This window comes from Chelonoidis abingdonii, chromosome 26 (genome assembly GCF_003597395.2).
Source record: "Chelonoidis abingdonii isolate Lonesome George chromosome 26, CheloAbing_2.0, whole genome shotgun sequence".
Lineage (NCBI taxonomy): Eukaryota > Metazoa > Chordata > Testudines > Testudinidae > Chelonoidis > Chelonoidis abingdonii.
The window spans coordinates 6,137,051-6,152,368 of record NC_133794.1 but is presented as its reverse complement, the minus strand read 5'-3'; the positions used below and the strand labels follow the sequence as shown (position 1 = coordinate 6,152,368).

The 15,318-nt window shown below is 60.0% G+C and overlaps 1 protein-coding gene across 1 annotated transcript in view; it reads left to right on the top strand.

The window, feature by feature from the left end:
• The first annotated feature begins 836 nt into the window (after positions 1 to 836).
• Positions 837 to 15,318, top strand: part of LOC116831999 (uncharacterized) — a 70,547-nt gene continuing 56,065 nt past the window's right edge. Inside the window, exons 1-8 of the mRNA XM_075061235.1 lie at positions 837 to 948; positions 2,886 to 3,158; positions 3,692 to 4,009; positions 5,584 to 5,865; positions 6,800 to 7,078; positions 7,749 to 7,991; positions 8,721 to 8,914; positions 10,272 to 10,371. Coding sequence (XP_074917336.1) covers positions 879 to 948; positions 2,886 to 3,158; positions 3,692 to 4,009; positions 5,584 to 5,865; positions 6,800 to 7,078; positions 7,749 to 7,991; positions 8,721 to 8,914; positions 10,272 to 10,371 — 1,759 coding nt within the window. The 5' untranslated portion in view covers positions 837 to 878. The remainder of the gene's footprint in view (positions 949 to 2,885; positions 3,159 to 3,691; positions 4,010 to 5,583; positions 5,866 to 6,799; positions 7,079 to 7,748; positions 7,992 to 8,720; positions 8,915 to 10,271; positions 10,372 to 15,318) is intronic.

Here is a 15,318-nt window from a genome sequence, read left to right as displayed (position 1 = left end):
GTCTGTCTGTCCCCCCGCCTGTCCACGCATCTGTCCGCCTGTCTGTCTGCCTGTCCCCCCACCAGTCTGTCTGTCCCCCTGCCTGTCCACCCATCTGTCCGCCTGTCTGTCTGCCTGTCCCCCCGCCAGTCTGTCTGTCCCCCGCCCGTCCACCCATCTGTCTGTCCGTCTGTCCGCCCATCCACCCCCCCCCTCTCTATCTATCTACACCGCCCCCTGCCCCGTGTCTCAGCCCTGATAACCCGGGCTGTGCAGGCAGACACTTTGGAAAAGCAGCTGTTGCTTGTGGGTGCGCAGCCAGACACTTTGAAGGGTTCCCAGCCAGCGCCGAGCACTGGGCCTCTGGCAGTCAGAGCCCTTTACGCTGTTTCAAGCTGGGCTCCGGCCCCCTGCTGCGGGGTGTGACCCGCCCCTGGAGCGAGTGCAGAGGCCGTTTCAGACCCTGCGGGGGTGATGGGGGGAGCGGAGAGACCCAAGGGCTGGCGGGGCGGTACCCCCCGGTCCCATAGCCAAGGAGGCCCCAGGTGCGGGGGGGGCAGTGCGGGACGGGAAAGCCCCTGTGCTGTCCCTGTTGCCACATAACCAAGTGCAGGGCTCGTTCCAAGCCCCCCGGAGGGCACCGGGCGGGGGCCTTTCCCCGGGGAACCACGCCTTGGAAAGCCTGAGAAAATCAAAAGTCCCTCTGGCAAAGCCGGGCTGGAAATCCCCAGCTCCGGCACAGCCCGGGGGGGCCGCGGCTTCCGGGAACCGCGCTGGATCCTCCTCTGAATTTAAAGCAGCGCCCGGCGGCTTATTCAGCGCCTGCCTCCCCGCCTTACGCGCCGAGCCCGGCTGCCGCCGAGGGAGCGGTCCGGCCCCGGAGGGGTCCCTGCAGCGCCATGGCGCAGCCTGTCCGGCTCCGGCTCCGGCTCCCGCTCCTGGCCTGGTGCGCGCTGGCAGCTCTGGCAGGTAAGCGGCGACCGAGCCCCTGTCCCGCAGCCCCCGGCCCCGAGCCCGCAGCCCCCGGCCTGAGTGGCCCCTGTCCCGCAGCCCCCCGGTCCCTAGTCCGCAGCCCCCGGCCTGAGTGGTCCCTGTCCCGCAGCCCCGGCCCCTGTCCCGCAGCCCCCGGCCTGAGTGGCCCCTGTCCCGCAGCCCCCGGCCCCTGTCCCGCCGCACCCTGGCACCACGTTTGGCTGCGTGGCTCGGGAAGCAGAAGAGTGTGTGTGTGTGTGTGTGAGAGAGAGAGAGAGAGAGAGAGAGACACTCCCCAAGTTATACACTGTGTGTGTGCGCGTCTCCCAAAGTGATTCTCGTGCGGAGAAACAAAGTGTCCCTAGTGTTCTACCCGCACTGTGTGTGTGAGTCCCCAGTGTGTGTATGTGTGTGGGGAGGGTGTGTCTGTGTCACTAGTGCATACTCTGTGTGTGTGTGTGTAAAAGTCTCTAGATCCACAAGTCAGTTTCCACTCTCATGCACCCTGCTGTGACGATGCCCCCTCCCCTCCTCCGGAGTGACTGCGGATCGACCTGGGGAGCTGAGATTGGGATCTGCCCCATGCGTGAGGCTGATGAAGGGGGCCTGCCTCCCAAGTGCGAGGGAAGCACTGTCCCCACTGGCTCTAGGAGTGTTTCATGCTCACTTTGCACAGAGAGCCAGGCGGGGGGGATCAGCCCCTAAATGTCTGGGAGGAAGCTGGGGCCAGATTCTGCGGGAATCTGGCAGACTGGAGTGACCGCGCGCTGCAGAGAGAGAAACTGCTTTTCCTTCGCCTGGCCCACGCTGCAAGCCATTGCCCGGCTGCCTTGGGGCACGGACCGGGTCTCCAAGGGCTGGAACACGACATGAATAATTTAGGACTTATTGGAGCAAAACTCCCCCTGGAATCAAGAGCCTTTTCGCTAGCGTGAGCCCCAGAGTTCGGCCTATGGAATATTAAGCCCAGGCCCTGGGCCGGGCCAAGTTCTGCAGGGGGATTAGAACAGGGACACGCTTGGCCCACTGTTTATTCTGTGTCATTGCCAAGTTCCTATTATGGGCTTGGTGCCCGGCTGGTGTTAATCAGCCTCACTCCACTGAGCCAAGGGAGCTGGGTTGGTTCCCACTAGCCGAGGATCCGGCCCTGCATTCTTTGCGGCAGGGGCTGGGGCTGGGGGAGCCTGTGAAAGAGGAGTCCGGGCTCCTGCCTGGGGCTAAGTGTTTGGCTGGGGCAAGCGAGGGCAGAGTCCGCCGCGGACACACTTTGGAATTCCTGTACCCAGCGGGCATGGCTGGCCGGGGACGAGGCCAGGAATCCCCCACCCCAATGACCTGGGAAAGCAAACGACTCAGTCCCAGGACTCGGCAGACTGGTGCAAAGCCATGGGCCTCGCTCAGACCCCACTGCAGCTGAGGGCAGAGTGCAGAGATGAGAGGACACCTGGAAGGGTGCAGTGTTCAGCCAGCTTCGCAGTAACCGAGAGAGAGAGAGTGTTGGGCTCCGGCGGTGAAGGGCTGCTGGGAGCAATGGGCTGGATCGGGATATTCTCCTGGATCCCTGCAGAACCAGCCCCAGCCAAGCTCCTCCTGCCCTGGGAAAGGCGCCTCGTTAGCACCACCTGGTTCTCTGGAGGGCCGGAGCCCCTTTCCACTGCACCTGGAGCCGGGAGCGAACCGAACCTCGGACTTTCCAGAGCCAAGGTGACACTGTGGCTGGCGCTCGCCCAGCACCTGGCACAGAGCAGCAGCAAGGTCCAGCCCCCCTCGGGCCGCAGCGCAGACCTCCCAGCCCCATCCAGCCAAAACACCCTGCGCCTCAGTAAGGGGTTTCCGGGGGCTGAGCTCACCCACATGGGCTGTGTGTCTCGCACGCTGCTTTGCCGTGAGTGTATCTCAGGGGCGCAGCGTGACAGGGGTGTTTGCTGTTTCAGGGGCTGCACAGGGCTTGTTTAAGGTGAGTGTTTCTCCGGAAGCTGCCATGGTGGAGCACGGAGGGTCCGTCTGGATAAACTGCAGCACCACGTGCCAGGATCCTGGTGCCAGGGGTGGCCTGGAGACCTCGCTCACCAAAACCGATAGTAAAAGTGGACCTGGGTGGGCGGCCGTTCTCCTCGTCGGTATCACGGAGTGGGTGTCGGCCGCTCAGTGCTACTTCACCTGCGGGGGAGATACGAAGGTGACGGCTGCAAACATTTCCACTTACCGTAAGTGCCGCTGGCTCCCAGCTGCAGTGGGTCTGGGGCAGCTTTTGTGCCACTGATACACTGGTGCAGTGTAGTGCTAGAGAAAGGGAAAAGTTGCTGACGGACACTAGGGTACAAAGCTGGGCTCTGGCCCCAGGGCAGGGGTCTGGCTGGCTGGGGGGTGGGGCAGGGAACGGGACACAGGCCTTTCCCCTCTGGGGACACTGGCTCTGATCCATTAAGCCAGGCAGCACCTGCGGGTAGTTACCCTCTGGCAGCCGTTGGGCAGGGGGAGTTGGGGGGGCTCAGTCCGGTTCCTGGCAGGGCAGGAATCCACATCCCAACCCCCTGCCCCACATAGAGCACCTGCCGGCTGGTCAGCGAGTCTGAGCCTGGCTCTCGCCGCTAGCAGGGTCCCCTCCGGGGCAGGGCTCAGCCGTCCTGGGGCGCGGGGATGCAGCTTCCAAGCTCTTTTCGAGTGGCGCCTTTCAGCAGCACCCGGGTCGATGGGATCTGATTAACTGACCTTCGGGTGCTTCCCCCTCTGGCTCCAGGGCCGCCGGAGCGGGTGGTGCTGGAGCCTCTCCCCGAGATGGAGCTGGGTCGGGCCTATAACCTGACGTGCTGGGTTCTGAACGTGGCTCCCGTCACACACCTCACCGTGACCATCCGCCGGGGGGCACAGACCCTGCACATGGAGACCTTCCAGAACCATACCAGGATCGGACCCAACAACATCCCAGTGACCCATGAGATCACCCCTCAGCGATGGGACCACGGGCAGGAGATCACCTGCCACGCAACCCTGGACCTGACACCGCACGGGCCCCACTTCGAAAACAGCTCCTCTGCGGTGGAACTCAAGGTTTATGGTGAGTTCCCACATGCTCCATGTGCCAGACACACCACTCTGTGCACCAGAGACACACTCCATGTGCCATGCTCACTGCTCCTCTGTGCACCAGAGACACTCTCCATGTGCCATACACACTGCTCCTCCGTGCACCAGAGACACTCTCCATGTGCCATGCCCACTGCTCCTCCGTGCACCAGAGACACGGTTCCATGCACCAGAGACACTCTGCATGTGCCATGCCCACTGCTCCTCCGTGCACCAGAGACACCGTTCCGTGGACCAGAGACACTATCCATGTGCCATACCCACTGCTTCTCTATGCACCAGAGACACGCTTTGGGAGCCAGACACACCGCTCCAGGCACTGGAGACATGCTTTGTAAGCCAGAGACATACCCACTGCTCCTCCGTGCACCAGACACACTGCTCCGTGCACCAGAGACACGCTTTGTGTACCAGACACACTGCTCTGGGCACCAGAGACACTGTTCCATGTGCCATGCCCACTGCTCCTCCATGCACTGGAGACTCGCTTTGGGTGCCAGACACACCGCTCCAGGTGCTGGCAGTTCAGGGGACACAGGGGCTTTGCCTGACTGCCCAGCTCCCTGCACCCTCTGCTGATATTCATCTCCCCACAAACAGGCCCCAAATGCTCCCTTGCCAGGATGGTTTCCCTGCTGTCCTGGGCCTGTCGATGGTTGGGGGCTGAGATCTGTTCTCCGAGGTGGCCGAGATGTCCAGGGCTACCCCTTTGGAGGCTCCCCTAATGCAGACCGATGTGTCTCCTGCTCTTTACACAATTGCAGCGTGAGTCTCACGCACCCTGTTTGCGAGTTCCCCCCAGCCCCACCAGGCTCAGCTGAGGCTGGCGTCTGACCTGCAGAACAGAGTGAGCACTCATGGAGGGGTCACAGCTATTTAAAGGGATGCCCCCCATCTCCCACGTGCTACATAGAGGGGGGACGTGTAGTCACATTGCCCAAGTGCTGGGGGTGGGAGCCAAGGGTACTGTCTGAGCCCAGGAGGGCCCCCACTCAGCCGTGAGAGGGAGGGTCCCTCGCGGGTGGGTTGTCTCACTCCTGCAACAGGCAGTCGCTGTGGGGCTGTGCCTCGTACGGCGTCAGGCTCCTGCTTCCCCTTCGGGGTGATGATTCCTTCCCCTTTTTCAGCCTTCAGGGCCTGGCGGGAGCAGAGGAGGGCAGAGTGCTTTCAGGGCTGCTATGGGGGAGTGGTGAGAGCAGGGTGTGGAACGGGGCCAAGAACAGCAGCGATGGGTCCATCAGCTGGAGGCAGAGGGAGAAGTGTGGGGGGGCAGTCTGGGGCTGGACAGGAAGATAGAGGGGTGAGTCTGGGCAGGGGATGGACAGACAGCTGGAGGGGACAGTGGAGGGATAGAGACATAAGATGGGGAGAAGACTGAGGGGGACAGCACGGGGCTGGATAAACAGGTTGGTAGTTCGATCGGGAGCAAACTGCATCTCAGCCCCCGTTGTCACCGTGTCTCTGGATTTCCTCGCTGGGTCCCAAGCGGTTCCCTTTGCTGATGTTGCCCTCATGCCCCGCGATGGTTTTTCTCGCCTGCTGCAGATCTCCCAGAGGAGCCCCAGCTCCTAACCTCCCTCTATATCGAGGTGGGCACCAGGGCGACCGCCCGCTGTGGGGTGGCCGGGGTCTTCCCCACTGTGGGAGAGGCCCGGTTCACCCTGTCCTTTGGGGGAGAGAGCCTGAACTTCACCGTCACCACGTCAGGCGACACGGCCACCGCCCAGGGCGAGGTTTGGTCCCCGTTCCCGGGACAGCGTGAGCTGAAATGCACCGTGACCGTGGGGCCCGTGTCCAGATCCACAAGGCAGAGCATTCTCGTTTACAGTGAGTGTCTGGGGGGATCCCGGCTGCGCCCAGAACAGGGCCTGCCCAGATTTTGAGGGCTCGGGGGGCTTGGTGGGTGACGTTGCACTGTGGGCCGGGCTGGCATGGAGGCTGGGCAGATCTCTGTGGGTTCAGCTCCTGCGGGGGCTGGTTTCAGTTCAGGTCGGTTCCTCCCCCTGGACTTTTCATTGGCATTTTCAAGCTGAAACTCGCCCCAAGCCCAGAGCAGAACTCAGCCCCCTCCCCGGCCCGATTTCTCACGAGTCCCCCCGCACCAGATCCCCTCCCTGCTCCCACGCCCAGTCCTAGCCTGGCCTGGGACTCGTCCCCTGACAGCCCCTCTGTGGGGCTTTGGCCCGGCTCCCCTTCCACACAGGTGCTCCACTGAGCTGGGGATGCTCCCAACAAACCATTCTGCCATCGCGGCTGAGCGGCTGCGTAGCCCAGGCCAGGGAATTCCTCCCAGCGGCTCCAGAGAGTCAGAGCCACACTGGACTGGAAGGGAGCAGGCGAGGCCACTAAGCCCCCCCAGCCATGTGGAGACGGGGGTCAGTCTGCCCCTGGCCCGGCCTGCCCCACTGGGGAGAGGCTGGTTCGTACCCTGATGCAGGGCATGAGGAGCGGGCGCTGCCAGAGAAAGGAGCCCTCGCCGGCCGGAGCTGGAGGGGAGCCATGGGGATTTAGGTACCAGTCCATGCGTGGAGCAACCTGCGGGAGGAACTGGGCGCTTAACTCCCATGGGATCTGGGCCTAACTCCGTTCGGGGTCTGGGGGTTAATTTGAAGGGGCCAGCTGTGTCCAGCCCCCAGCTGGCTTTGACCATCTCACCTGTCCGGTCTCGAATGAAGCGTCCTGCCGGGGAGCCAGCGTGCGGCCCCTCGGAGGGGGATCAGCAGCCCCGGCCAAGCAGCAGCTCTGTCCTGGTCCCTTGCAGGTCTCCCCGAGCCTGTTCTGGAGGTAACTGAGTCCCGGACCCTCGTTAACAGCAGCGTAATCGTTACGTGCCGTTCTCCTGAGGCCGACCCCCTGGGCGTCCTGCTCCAGCTCAGAGACGCCAAGCGAGTCCTGGTCCCCAGCTCCCCCGCCCAGCCCCCTGTGCAGTTCCAGCTGACGGCTGGTGAGGAAGACGACGGGAGGGAGTTCATGTGTGAAGCAAGGCCTCACTCAGGCATCCCGGCTGTGAAACACACGTCCGCCAGGCTTACTGTCTTCTGTGAGTAGAGGGGCCTCGGCTCAGTCTGAGATGTAGCTCCGGCCCCGTCACCACCGGCCATGCTCTGTGCTCACCCCCCTGCAGTCAGGAAGCAACACCCCCTTTTCACATGTCCGCTGAGCCCCCCAGATCCTCGGCCAAGGACTCGAACCCAGGGCTCCTGGCCCATCCTCCCACTCCACTCCCACAAGCTTTAGTTCAGACTCACTCGGCTGGGACAGTGACCTGGGGCGGCCATTCCTGTGCAGCAGCGTCCAGAGAAATGCACTGGGTCCAATCGGTTCTTAGCATTAGGGTGTTAGGGCCTCGTCACACTGGGCACTGCCCAGACCCCGGCCGAGATCAGGGCCCCATCGTGCCAGGCACTGCCCAGACTCCAGCCGAGATCAGGGCCCCATTGGCTCAGACCCAGAGTCACACCAGGCGGCCATGGCAGAGGCAGAGCTTGACCCCAGAGCTCCCAAGTCCAGGCTGTTGCCTTGCCCGCAGGGCCCCCTGTGCTGCCCCAGAGCAGGGCTGCTGGTGCCTGGCAGGGCAGTGGGGAGAGCCCAGCAAGGAGGCTTCTGTGGCAGGGGAGAGCCGCCGTCCTTGGCAGCAGCCCCAGGGGAGGGCAGGAGATGGGGCTACACAGCACTGGGCAGTGTAACCAACCGCCCCCTCTCGCTTCCAGACGGGCCCAGGATGGACGACTCTGGCTGCCCCAGGGAGTGGATCTGGAAGGAGGGGACGAAGCAAAGCTTCTCCTGCCTGGCCCGGGGGAACCCAGCGCCAGCTGTGGAGTGCACGAAGGACGGGGTGTCTGTCAGCATCGGGGTGCAGCAGCAGGTCAGGAGAGAGGATGCCGGGACCTACCACTGCAAAGCATCCAACCCGCACGGCTCAGCCAGCCGGGATGTGACTGTTCAGGTGGAATGTAAGTGGCTTTTGGTGGATCCTCCAGCAGGTGACCCAGAGGGGGGATTTCAAAGCACCAAGGGGATTTAGGAGTGAAAGTGAATGGGTCTCAGGTAAAACCCCATTAACTTTCCACGGGATTTAGGAACTCAAGTGCCCCCCAAAGCTGCGGGGCTCAGTACGGGGATCCGGGCTGCCATTCTCTGGCCTGGCGTCTTGCTGGAGGTCAGACTGGCAGAGTCCTGCAGCCTGTCGATTTTCAGGTGCATCTCTGTCCCAACTCCTACTGCTACTGATTATGTGTAATATGACAGAACAGCAACCGAGATCAGGGCCCCGTCGGGCCAGGCACTGCCCAGGCCCCAGCTGAGATCAGGGCCCCGTCGTGCCAGGTGCTGTCCAGGCCTCAGCCAAGATCAGTGCCCCATAGGGCCGGGCGCTGCCCAGACCCCAGCCCAGATTGGGACCCCGTCGGGCCAGGCGCTGTCCAGACCCTGGCCGAGATCAGGGCCCCATCAGGCTGGGTGCTGCACAGACACAGTGTGAGGGACAGTCCCTGCCCAGAGACCTCACCATCTAAAAGGCAAAGAGTGGCAGGGGAAACTGAGGCACTGAGCGGGTGAGGTACTTACCCAAAGCCAGTGGCTGAGCAGAGTAGAACCCAGGTGTCCTGAGTCCCACCCCACTGCCCACCCCACAAGGCCGAACCAGCTCTTTGTCCTTCTCAACCTCGCTCCTTCTTTAACAGACTTCCACATCCTGCCGTTGGTCCTGGGGCTGGTAGGTGCGGCTGCTGCTGGGGCCGGACTAGCCGCGTGGGGCTACATGTACTATCGCTCCAAGAGAATCCGCAAGTACCGGCTCAGACAGCAGCAGGCCAAGCCGGCCGAGCAGACGAACCTGAACGGGGCCGCCCAGAGCACACCTGATGTGGAGCACAGTGTCTAGGTCTGGACTGCAGGACCCAGAGCCTTAGGGCTCCTCACCGCTGCTTTACCCCTTCGCCCGCGCGGCGGCCCCGTTAACCCTTGGGATGCTGGGCAGTGCCAAGAGCCTGGCAGTTCATGGCCTCTGCGCCGGCAGCCCGGGGCCCTCCCTTGCACACACCAGCTGCTCTCCGGAGAGAGAAGGAGGCGCCTGGCGCTGGGCAGACACCCCAGGATGTCCAGGGCTGGAATCTCCCGTGTCCTTGGCCAGAGGGACGTCTGGCTGCAGCTGAGCTCTGCCCCGCTGGGGAAGCAGGTGGCTGGGAGACCCCAGGCCCAGCAGGAAACACTAAGTCAGAACAGTTGTGCCGGGAGGGGAACGACGTTAACGGCCGCCTCTAACCACTTCTGCTAGCGATGGGGAAGGCGCCTCTGAGCTGCACACAAGCTCTGCCCCAGCTGGGGAGGCGGCCGCCCGGGGCACGTGCGAAGGGACCCATGAGATCACTGTGAAAATGGTTCGACACTAACCAGATGGGCTTTGGGATCGCCGGGTCCATGCAACTGAGACAGGCCGGGGGGTCCGTTCTCGGATCAGCTGAATCGCAAGACTCTACGTCCTCCCTCACCCCCCTGTATCCCCGGCCACGGAGCGGACTCAGGGATACCAGGTCTCCCTCTCCTGTGGGGCTGAGCTGGGCGCGGCGTGGCAGGGGCCAGGATCTGCGCTCCTCAGGCCGGGGCGGGAGGGGGCAGGGGGTCAATGACGTTAATAACTGGAAGCGAACCCCCCCGTCAGTGTGAAGAAAGAGTAAGGGAGAGATTCTGGCGGGGGGCGAAGGGAACTGTTTCTATGTTACACGCAAACGTTGGTAAATTCCCCTGCCGGACTTTTCCGACCCCACGGCTCGTTTATTGCTGTCGTTTATTGCTCGTTTATTGCTCGTTTATTGCTGGGGAGCAGCTGGCCCCGGAGCCGTCAGAGTTAAAGGGCCAATGGCATTTGCAGAGCGTCTCGGGGCCGGGATTGCCAGCAGAGCCCCAGCGCGTTGGGGGAGCATGAAGAAGCTCTCTGGCCAAACCGGCTGTTCTCGGGATGCCTCGCAGGGGGCTGGCTCTGGGGAACCCCGCTCCCCTGCGGGTGGGGGCTGAGCTCCTGGGATGGTCCAGCCTTTCAGCACATCACCCCTCTGCTGATCCCAGCAGGTCAGGCCCGGGGCAGAGAACAGGAACAACCAGCCCTGGAGACTCTGCCATGCAGGGAACTGATCAAGAGCCCTGTGCTGGGGTGATCCAGGCCCCACACTGCAGAGGAGGGTGGAAAAGCCCCCAGGGCTCCCGCCACACTGAGCTGGGGGAAATTCCCTCCCTAGCCGCGCTCTGACAGCCCTGAGCCTGAGTCAGCCTCACCCGCCGGCAGCTGGAGGAAGGAGCAGCTCAGAGCCTGGCCCAGCCTCACTGGTGTCCCGCCAGGTAATTCCCATTTTGCACTGGGGTAAGTAACGGCCCAAGCTGCAGGGCAGAGACCCGCCCCGGCGACACCCTGGAGACCCTGGCGCCTGGCAGCTGCCGCATGATGGATCACAGGCCACGCAGGGGACTGGGGCGACAGGAGCATTGCCGACTGGGGAGATTGTCCACCCGGGTCGAGCCAGGAGCTAGAATCACGGAGAACCAAGCGCAGGCTGGCTAACGAGAAGGAGGCTGTAAAGCTCCTGCTGGTGCAAATAAAGGATGGAAATATTGTCAGTGTGACCCACCAGCTCCCATGCGGTTACTGGGGCGAGTGGCTGGAGCTGCTCAGAACAGTGCTCCTGGCACCCGCGCAAGAGTGACCCGTAGCAGGTTGCATTACACAGAGCCCACAGCCAAGAGTGGGGCCCCATCGGGCCGGGCGCTGCCGCAAGCCCAGCCGAGATCAGGGCCCTGTCTCGCCAGGCACTACCCCAACCTCATTGATATTGAGGATCTGTTGTGCCCAGTTCCTCCCTGACCCCAACCAGGACCAGGGTCATGTTGTGCTGGGCGCTGCAGAAACACACCATGCAGGACAGTCCCTGCTTCACAGGACTCACAATCTAACTAAAGAAGGGGCAGCAGGGGAAACTGAGGCACAGAGAGGCACAGGTACTTGTCCAAGGTCACCGGCAGAGCCCGGAATAGACCCTCCTCCTCCCCCCACAGTCACTTTTTGCCACCATACCACACTGTACACACCAGGAGCACCCCCTAGTGGTGGCAAGGGCAGCTGCACCCCATGCCCCCTTGTGTGTCTCATGCCCTGCCCGGGGCCCGTTAGACTGAACACAGGGTGCCCATGGCTCACAGTACAGCTTCGCCCAGCCCCATTCCATCCCTCCCCTGCCACCCGCGCTGTCCCTTTTTTCCTGGGGACCTGGCACCTGTCCTGGGAGTCTGGTGAGACTCCAGCGTGACTAGTGCCCAGCGGGGGCCGGAGGGCTCACGCCAGGCAGAGGGCTGTGTCCATAGAGTCTGGCCACTGCAGCAGGAGCGGATTCACGCCAGTGTGTTTCACTCCCTGCCGTGCACCATTGGGCAGCGTAACTGTGTTGCTTGCAAACAGCTGCCACATTCCAGCTCAGAGGTGGATGCATCTCAGTGGCAGGTGAAGTCACGCCACCCTGGAAGGGTTGTCTAGCAGAAATACCTAGTGGTTAGAGCACTAGCCTGGGCCTCAGGACAGGTTCAGTTCCCGTCTCTGCCAGAGCTTCCTGGGTGGCCTGGGCCAAGTCTCTGTGTGCCTCAGTCTCTGCGTGGGCAGTAGTGGGATAACAGCCCTGCCCTGGCTCCCAGGGTCACTATGGGGAGAGGGGGGAGCTGCCTGGCTCCCAGGGCAATGGGGGCTAGAGCAGGGCAGTAGCTCCGAGCCCAAATGGCATTGCCAAAAAGGCGCTAAAAGTGAAGGCATCCAGCAGCTTGGGTGAGATCCCGACCCGCACAGAGCATTCGCTGGCATTCTCCCTCCCAGGCTAGCGGGGAGCTGGCCCCAGCACACACAGAGGTGTGCACACACCTACTTATGCACAAACACGTGCACACGTGCAGCCGTTGCGGGGAGGAAGCAGCAGCTGGGGAGGAAATTAAAGTGAAAGGCGCATTGCCTGCCTGCTCCGCCAGCTGGAGCCCTGGGGGAGCCAAGCCAGACAAAGTGCGGGGTGTGGGGGGCGGGTCTGGGCCATGAGACACACACTTCCCAGCACACCCAGCCCTGAGCCTCTCAGAGCCAGGACATGCCTGGCACATCCGAGCACTGGCGAGGAGGCAGAGGCGGGGGGGCGACAACGGGGAGGGAAATGGGCTCTGGGCAGGGCCAGTTAGGAGACATGCCCCCCCATGGAGGAGCAGGTTTAACCCCCCCAGCTGAGCAGTTAAACCAGCTGTCATGGTGCCAGTCTGTTGCGTGATTGAGGAGGTTAATATTTGGATCGTGTGGGTTTCAGGCTCACCGTCTGTTTCAATAGAAGATAATAAGGTTCTTGGCCTGAATCAGGCTCCACAGAATTTACAAAGGGCCCTCGGAGGGATGACAGGAAGCTCCCACTGAGACAGATAGAGCCGTAAAGACTTTTTATTAAGAGAAATGAAGTAGTAATTAAATGGTAAAATAATCAGAGTTACAAAATTACAATTGTGTTGCTGCTATTCAGAAGATACGGATGGTGTTACGGTGTTATATGCTACAAAGCTTTGGGTAACACTCACACCCTTCCTTGATAACCTGGTGGTGAGAGACACAGGCCCAGCCTCGCCTCGGGGGTTCTTGAGGGGGCAGAGCTTAGAAGAAGCTGGAGCTAAGAGCTATCGGAGTTAACTTCAAGTTTACTTAACTAACTTAAACTGAAAATGAAAACCTGACACACACAACTTAGAGCAAAGGCTTCTGGAAATCAGCTTCGTCCAGTCCCCTTGGAACTTAGAACGTTCTAGGAAAAACCAGCCCAGGCCCCCTCTAGCCAGGCCCTTTTTATAGGGGCCAGATGCCTGGACCCTCCCCCTGTGCCCAACCTTCAGTTCTCACCCACAAAAATGTTAGGGTCTTGTGTGCCATAGGCTGGTCTGTCTGAGCGCATTGATGACATGTACAGACATATTAATGACATTAGATTGCACACACACACACGCACACACACACACACACACTATTTTTGTTGTCCCGATTATGTCGGTTCTTTTCTGGTGGTGCACCGGTTAAGTCTGAGGGTACAGCCTTGGAAACCCCCCTGTGCCATTCTAGCATTATCTGTCTCTCTGGGTGAAAGGCCCCAGACATAGATGCTAACTTTGCCTGAGTTCTGCATACAGGATCTGGCCTGTAGGGCCCTTGCATTACAGCCAAACTCACCTTTATATAAATCTTTAAACCTGTTACAATAAACCAAACACTTGAACGCTAAGAAAAGCTCGATCTGTGCAAGCCAGCGGGTTAATCCTATAGGCTCCATGCCCCCCTTTGATGGGGTGGTTTGCAACAGTGAACCCTGTCACATAGGTACGGGTGCAGGTGGTTATCTGTGGGGATAGTTTTAATGCCAGTTTCCCTTGGTCGGGTGGAGGAAGGTGATTATAAAGCTGGGATTCTGGCCCCTGGCATGTTTCTGGAGTAGGTACCATGTATACCTATTCATTAGCCTGAACATTTGCTGCCCATGTAGGTCTGTGTTTGGGCTGGTTAGATATCAGGGGTTTGGATATTGACCTGCTAAGTGCAGGGTTGTGAGTTCAATCCTTGAGGGGCCATTTAGGCATCTTGGGCAAAAATCTGTCTGGGGATTGGGCCTGCTTTAAGCAGGGGGTGGGACTGGCTGACCTCCTGAGGTCCCTTCCAACCCTGAGATTCTATGCTGCAGGCATCCTAAAACATGGAAATTAATTGCACTTCCTTGGATAATATCTGGTCCTTTTAATCCAAATTTTTTCCCGGGAGTCATTGCAGGCTCATGATCCTCTTTCATTAACTGGGTAAGAGCGTGTTTGGCTTTGTCCATATCGTTAGTAGTTTGTATGAGGTGGTTCTTCTTACCAGCCAGTAATGACTTTAACTGTAACCTTGAGGGGGGAGTGTGGACAAGAAAACTGTGGGTACATTGGATAGTTAAATTCTGATAGGCTGGTTGGACTGGATAATGGTGAGGTTTTCAAAAGTGGGAATCGGGGGAATAGCCTGGTTGACTGTTGTCTTCAGTGTGTGTAAAGCCTGGGCTCAGTCCAGCAGAATGCAATTGTTAAGCTTTGTAACTTTTCAGTCCTTGCTAGTGTGATCATTAAGTTCTGTAAACTTTTGCAAACTTTGTAACATTTAGTCATTTTTAGCAGAGCCTTTTACATCTTGTAACTTTTGCAAGTTTTGTAACCTTTTCAGCTACCACTTGTATAACCTTCAAGCTTTGCAATATTCCACCAGGCGATCAGAGAGAGTGTGAACAAGGGAGTGTGTGGGGGACTGGGTGGAGAAGAATTGCAAGGAGAAAAAGGCCTGGAGCCAGGTGGGGCTGATGTAATCCGCCCTGAGAAGGCAATCACGGGGTGCAGTGAAGAAAAGAAGAACCTCCTAGGGTGACCAGATGTCATGATTTTATAGGGACAGTCCCGATCTTGGGGTCTTTTTCTTATATAGGCTCCTGTTACCCCCCACCTCCCATCCCAATTTTTCACACTTGCTCTCTGGTCACCTTAGAACCTCCCCACCGTGGCCCATGGAAACTTTTTTAGAAGTTCTTTCATCCAGGCCTCATGGCTGCTGGCCAAAGGTGGGGCCAGGAGGGGAGTGGGCAGGAGCGAGTCACATCTCCTTCCCTCAACGTTGCTCCAGCCTGCTGCTCCTGGGACCCTCCCTGTGAATTCACCTTGGGCAGCTCGGCTCCCTGCAAGTGGTTCCCAACCCCTGCTGGTGGAGCCGTAGAGGAGAGACCCATGCAGCCACACTATCGGCTGTCTGCTGCAGGTGTTCCCCTCCGCAGCTTCCATTGGCTGGGGGAGAGGGACAGAGATACCATCACTAGTCGCCGGGCAGAGTCAGCCAGGGAGGCAGTGTCACTAGTCGCCGGCATGAGGCCAAGGGAGCGAGGGAAAAAGGTGATAAACGGGCCAGGAGGTGGCGTGAACACCATCTTCAGCGATGTTATTGGCCTGCTGGGAGGATTTGAGGACTGGCACTGGCCCTAAGGTAAATTGAGTTTGAGACCCCTGGGTTAACCAAATCAAGAACATATCCCTGTTTGTACAGGAAATCAGTTCCCAATAGGCAATTCCTTGGTTCTGCTAATTTCATCAATGCAAAGGTCTGAACCTTTCCTAGGTGACCTCTCTGTACTTCAGTGGGTTTAGAAAGTGTGGTAACAACCTGACTGTTTGCAAAAACTGAAAGCGTTTTGTACAACCTGATGACAGAGAAGAGGATCT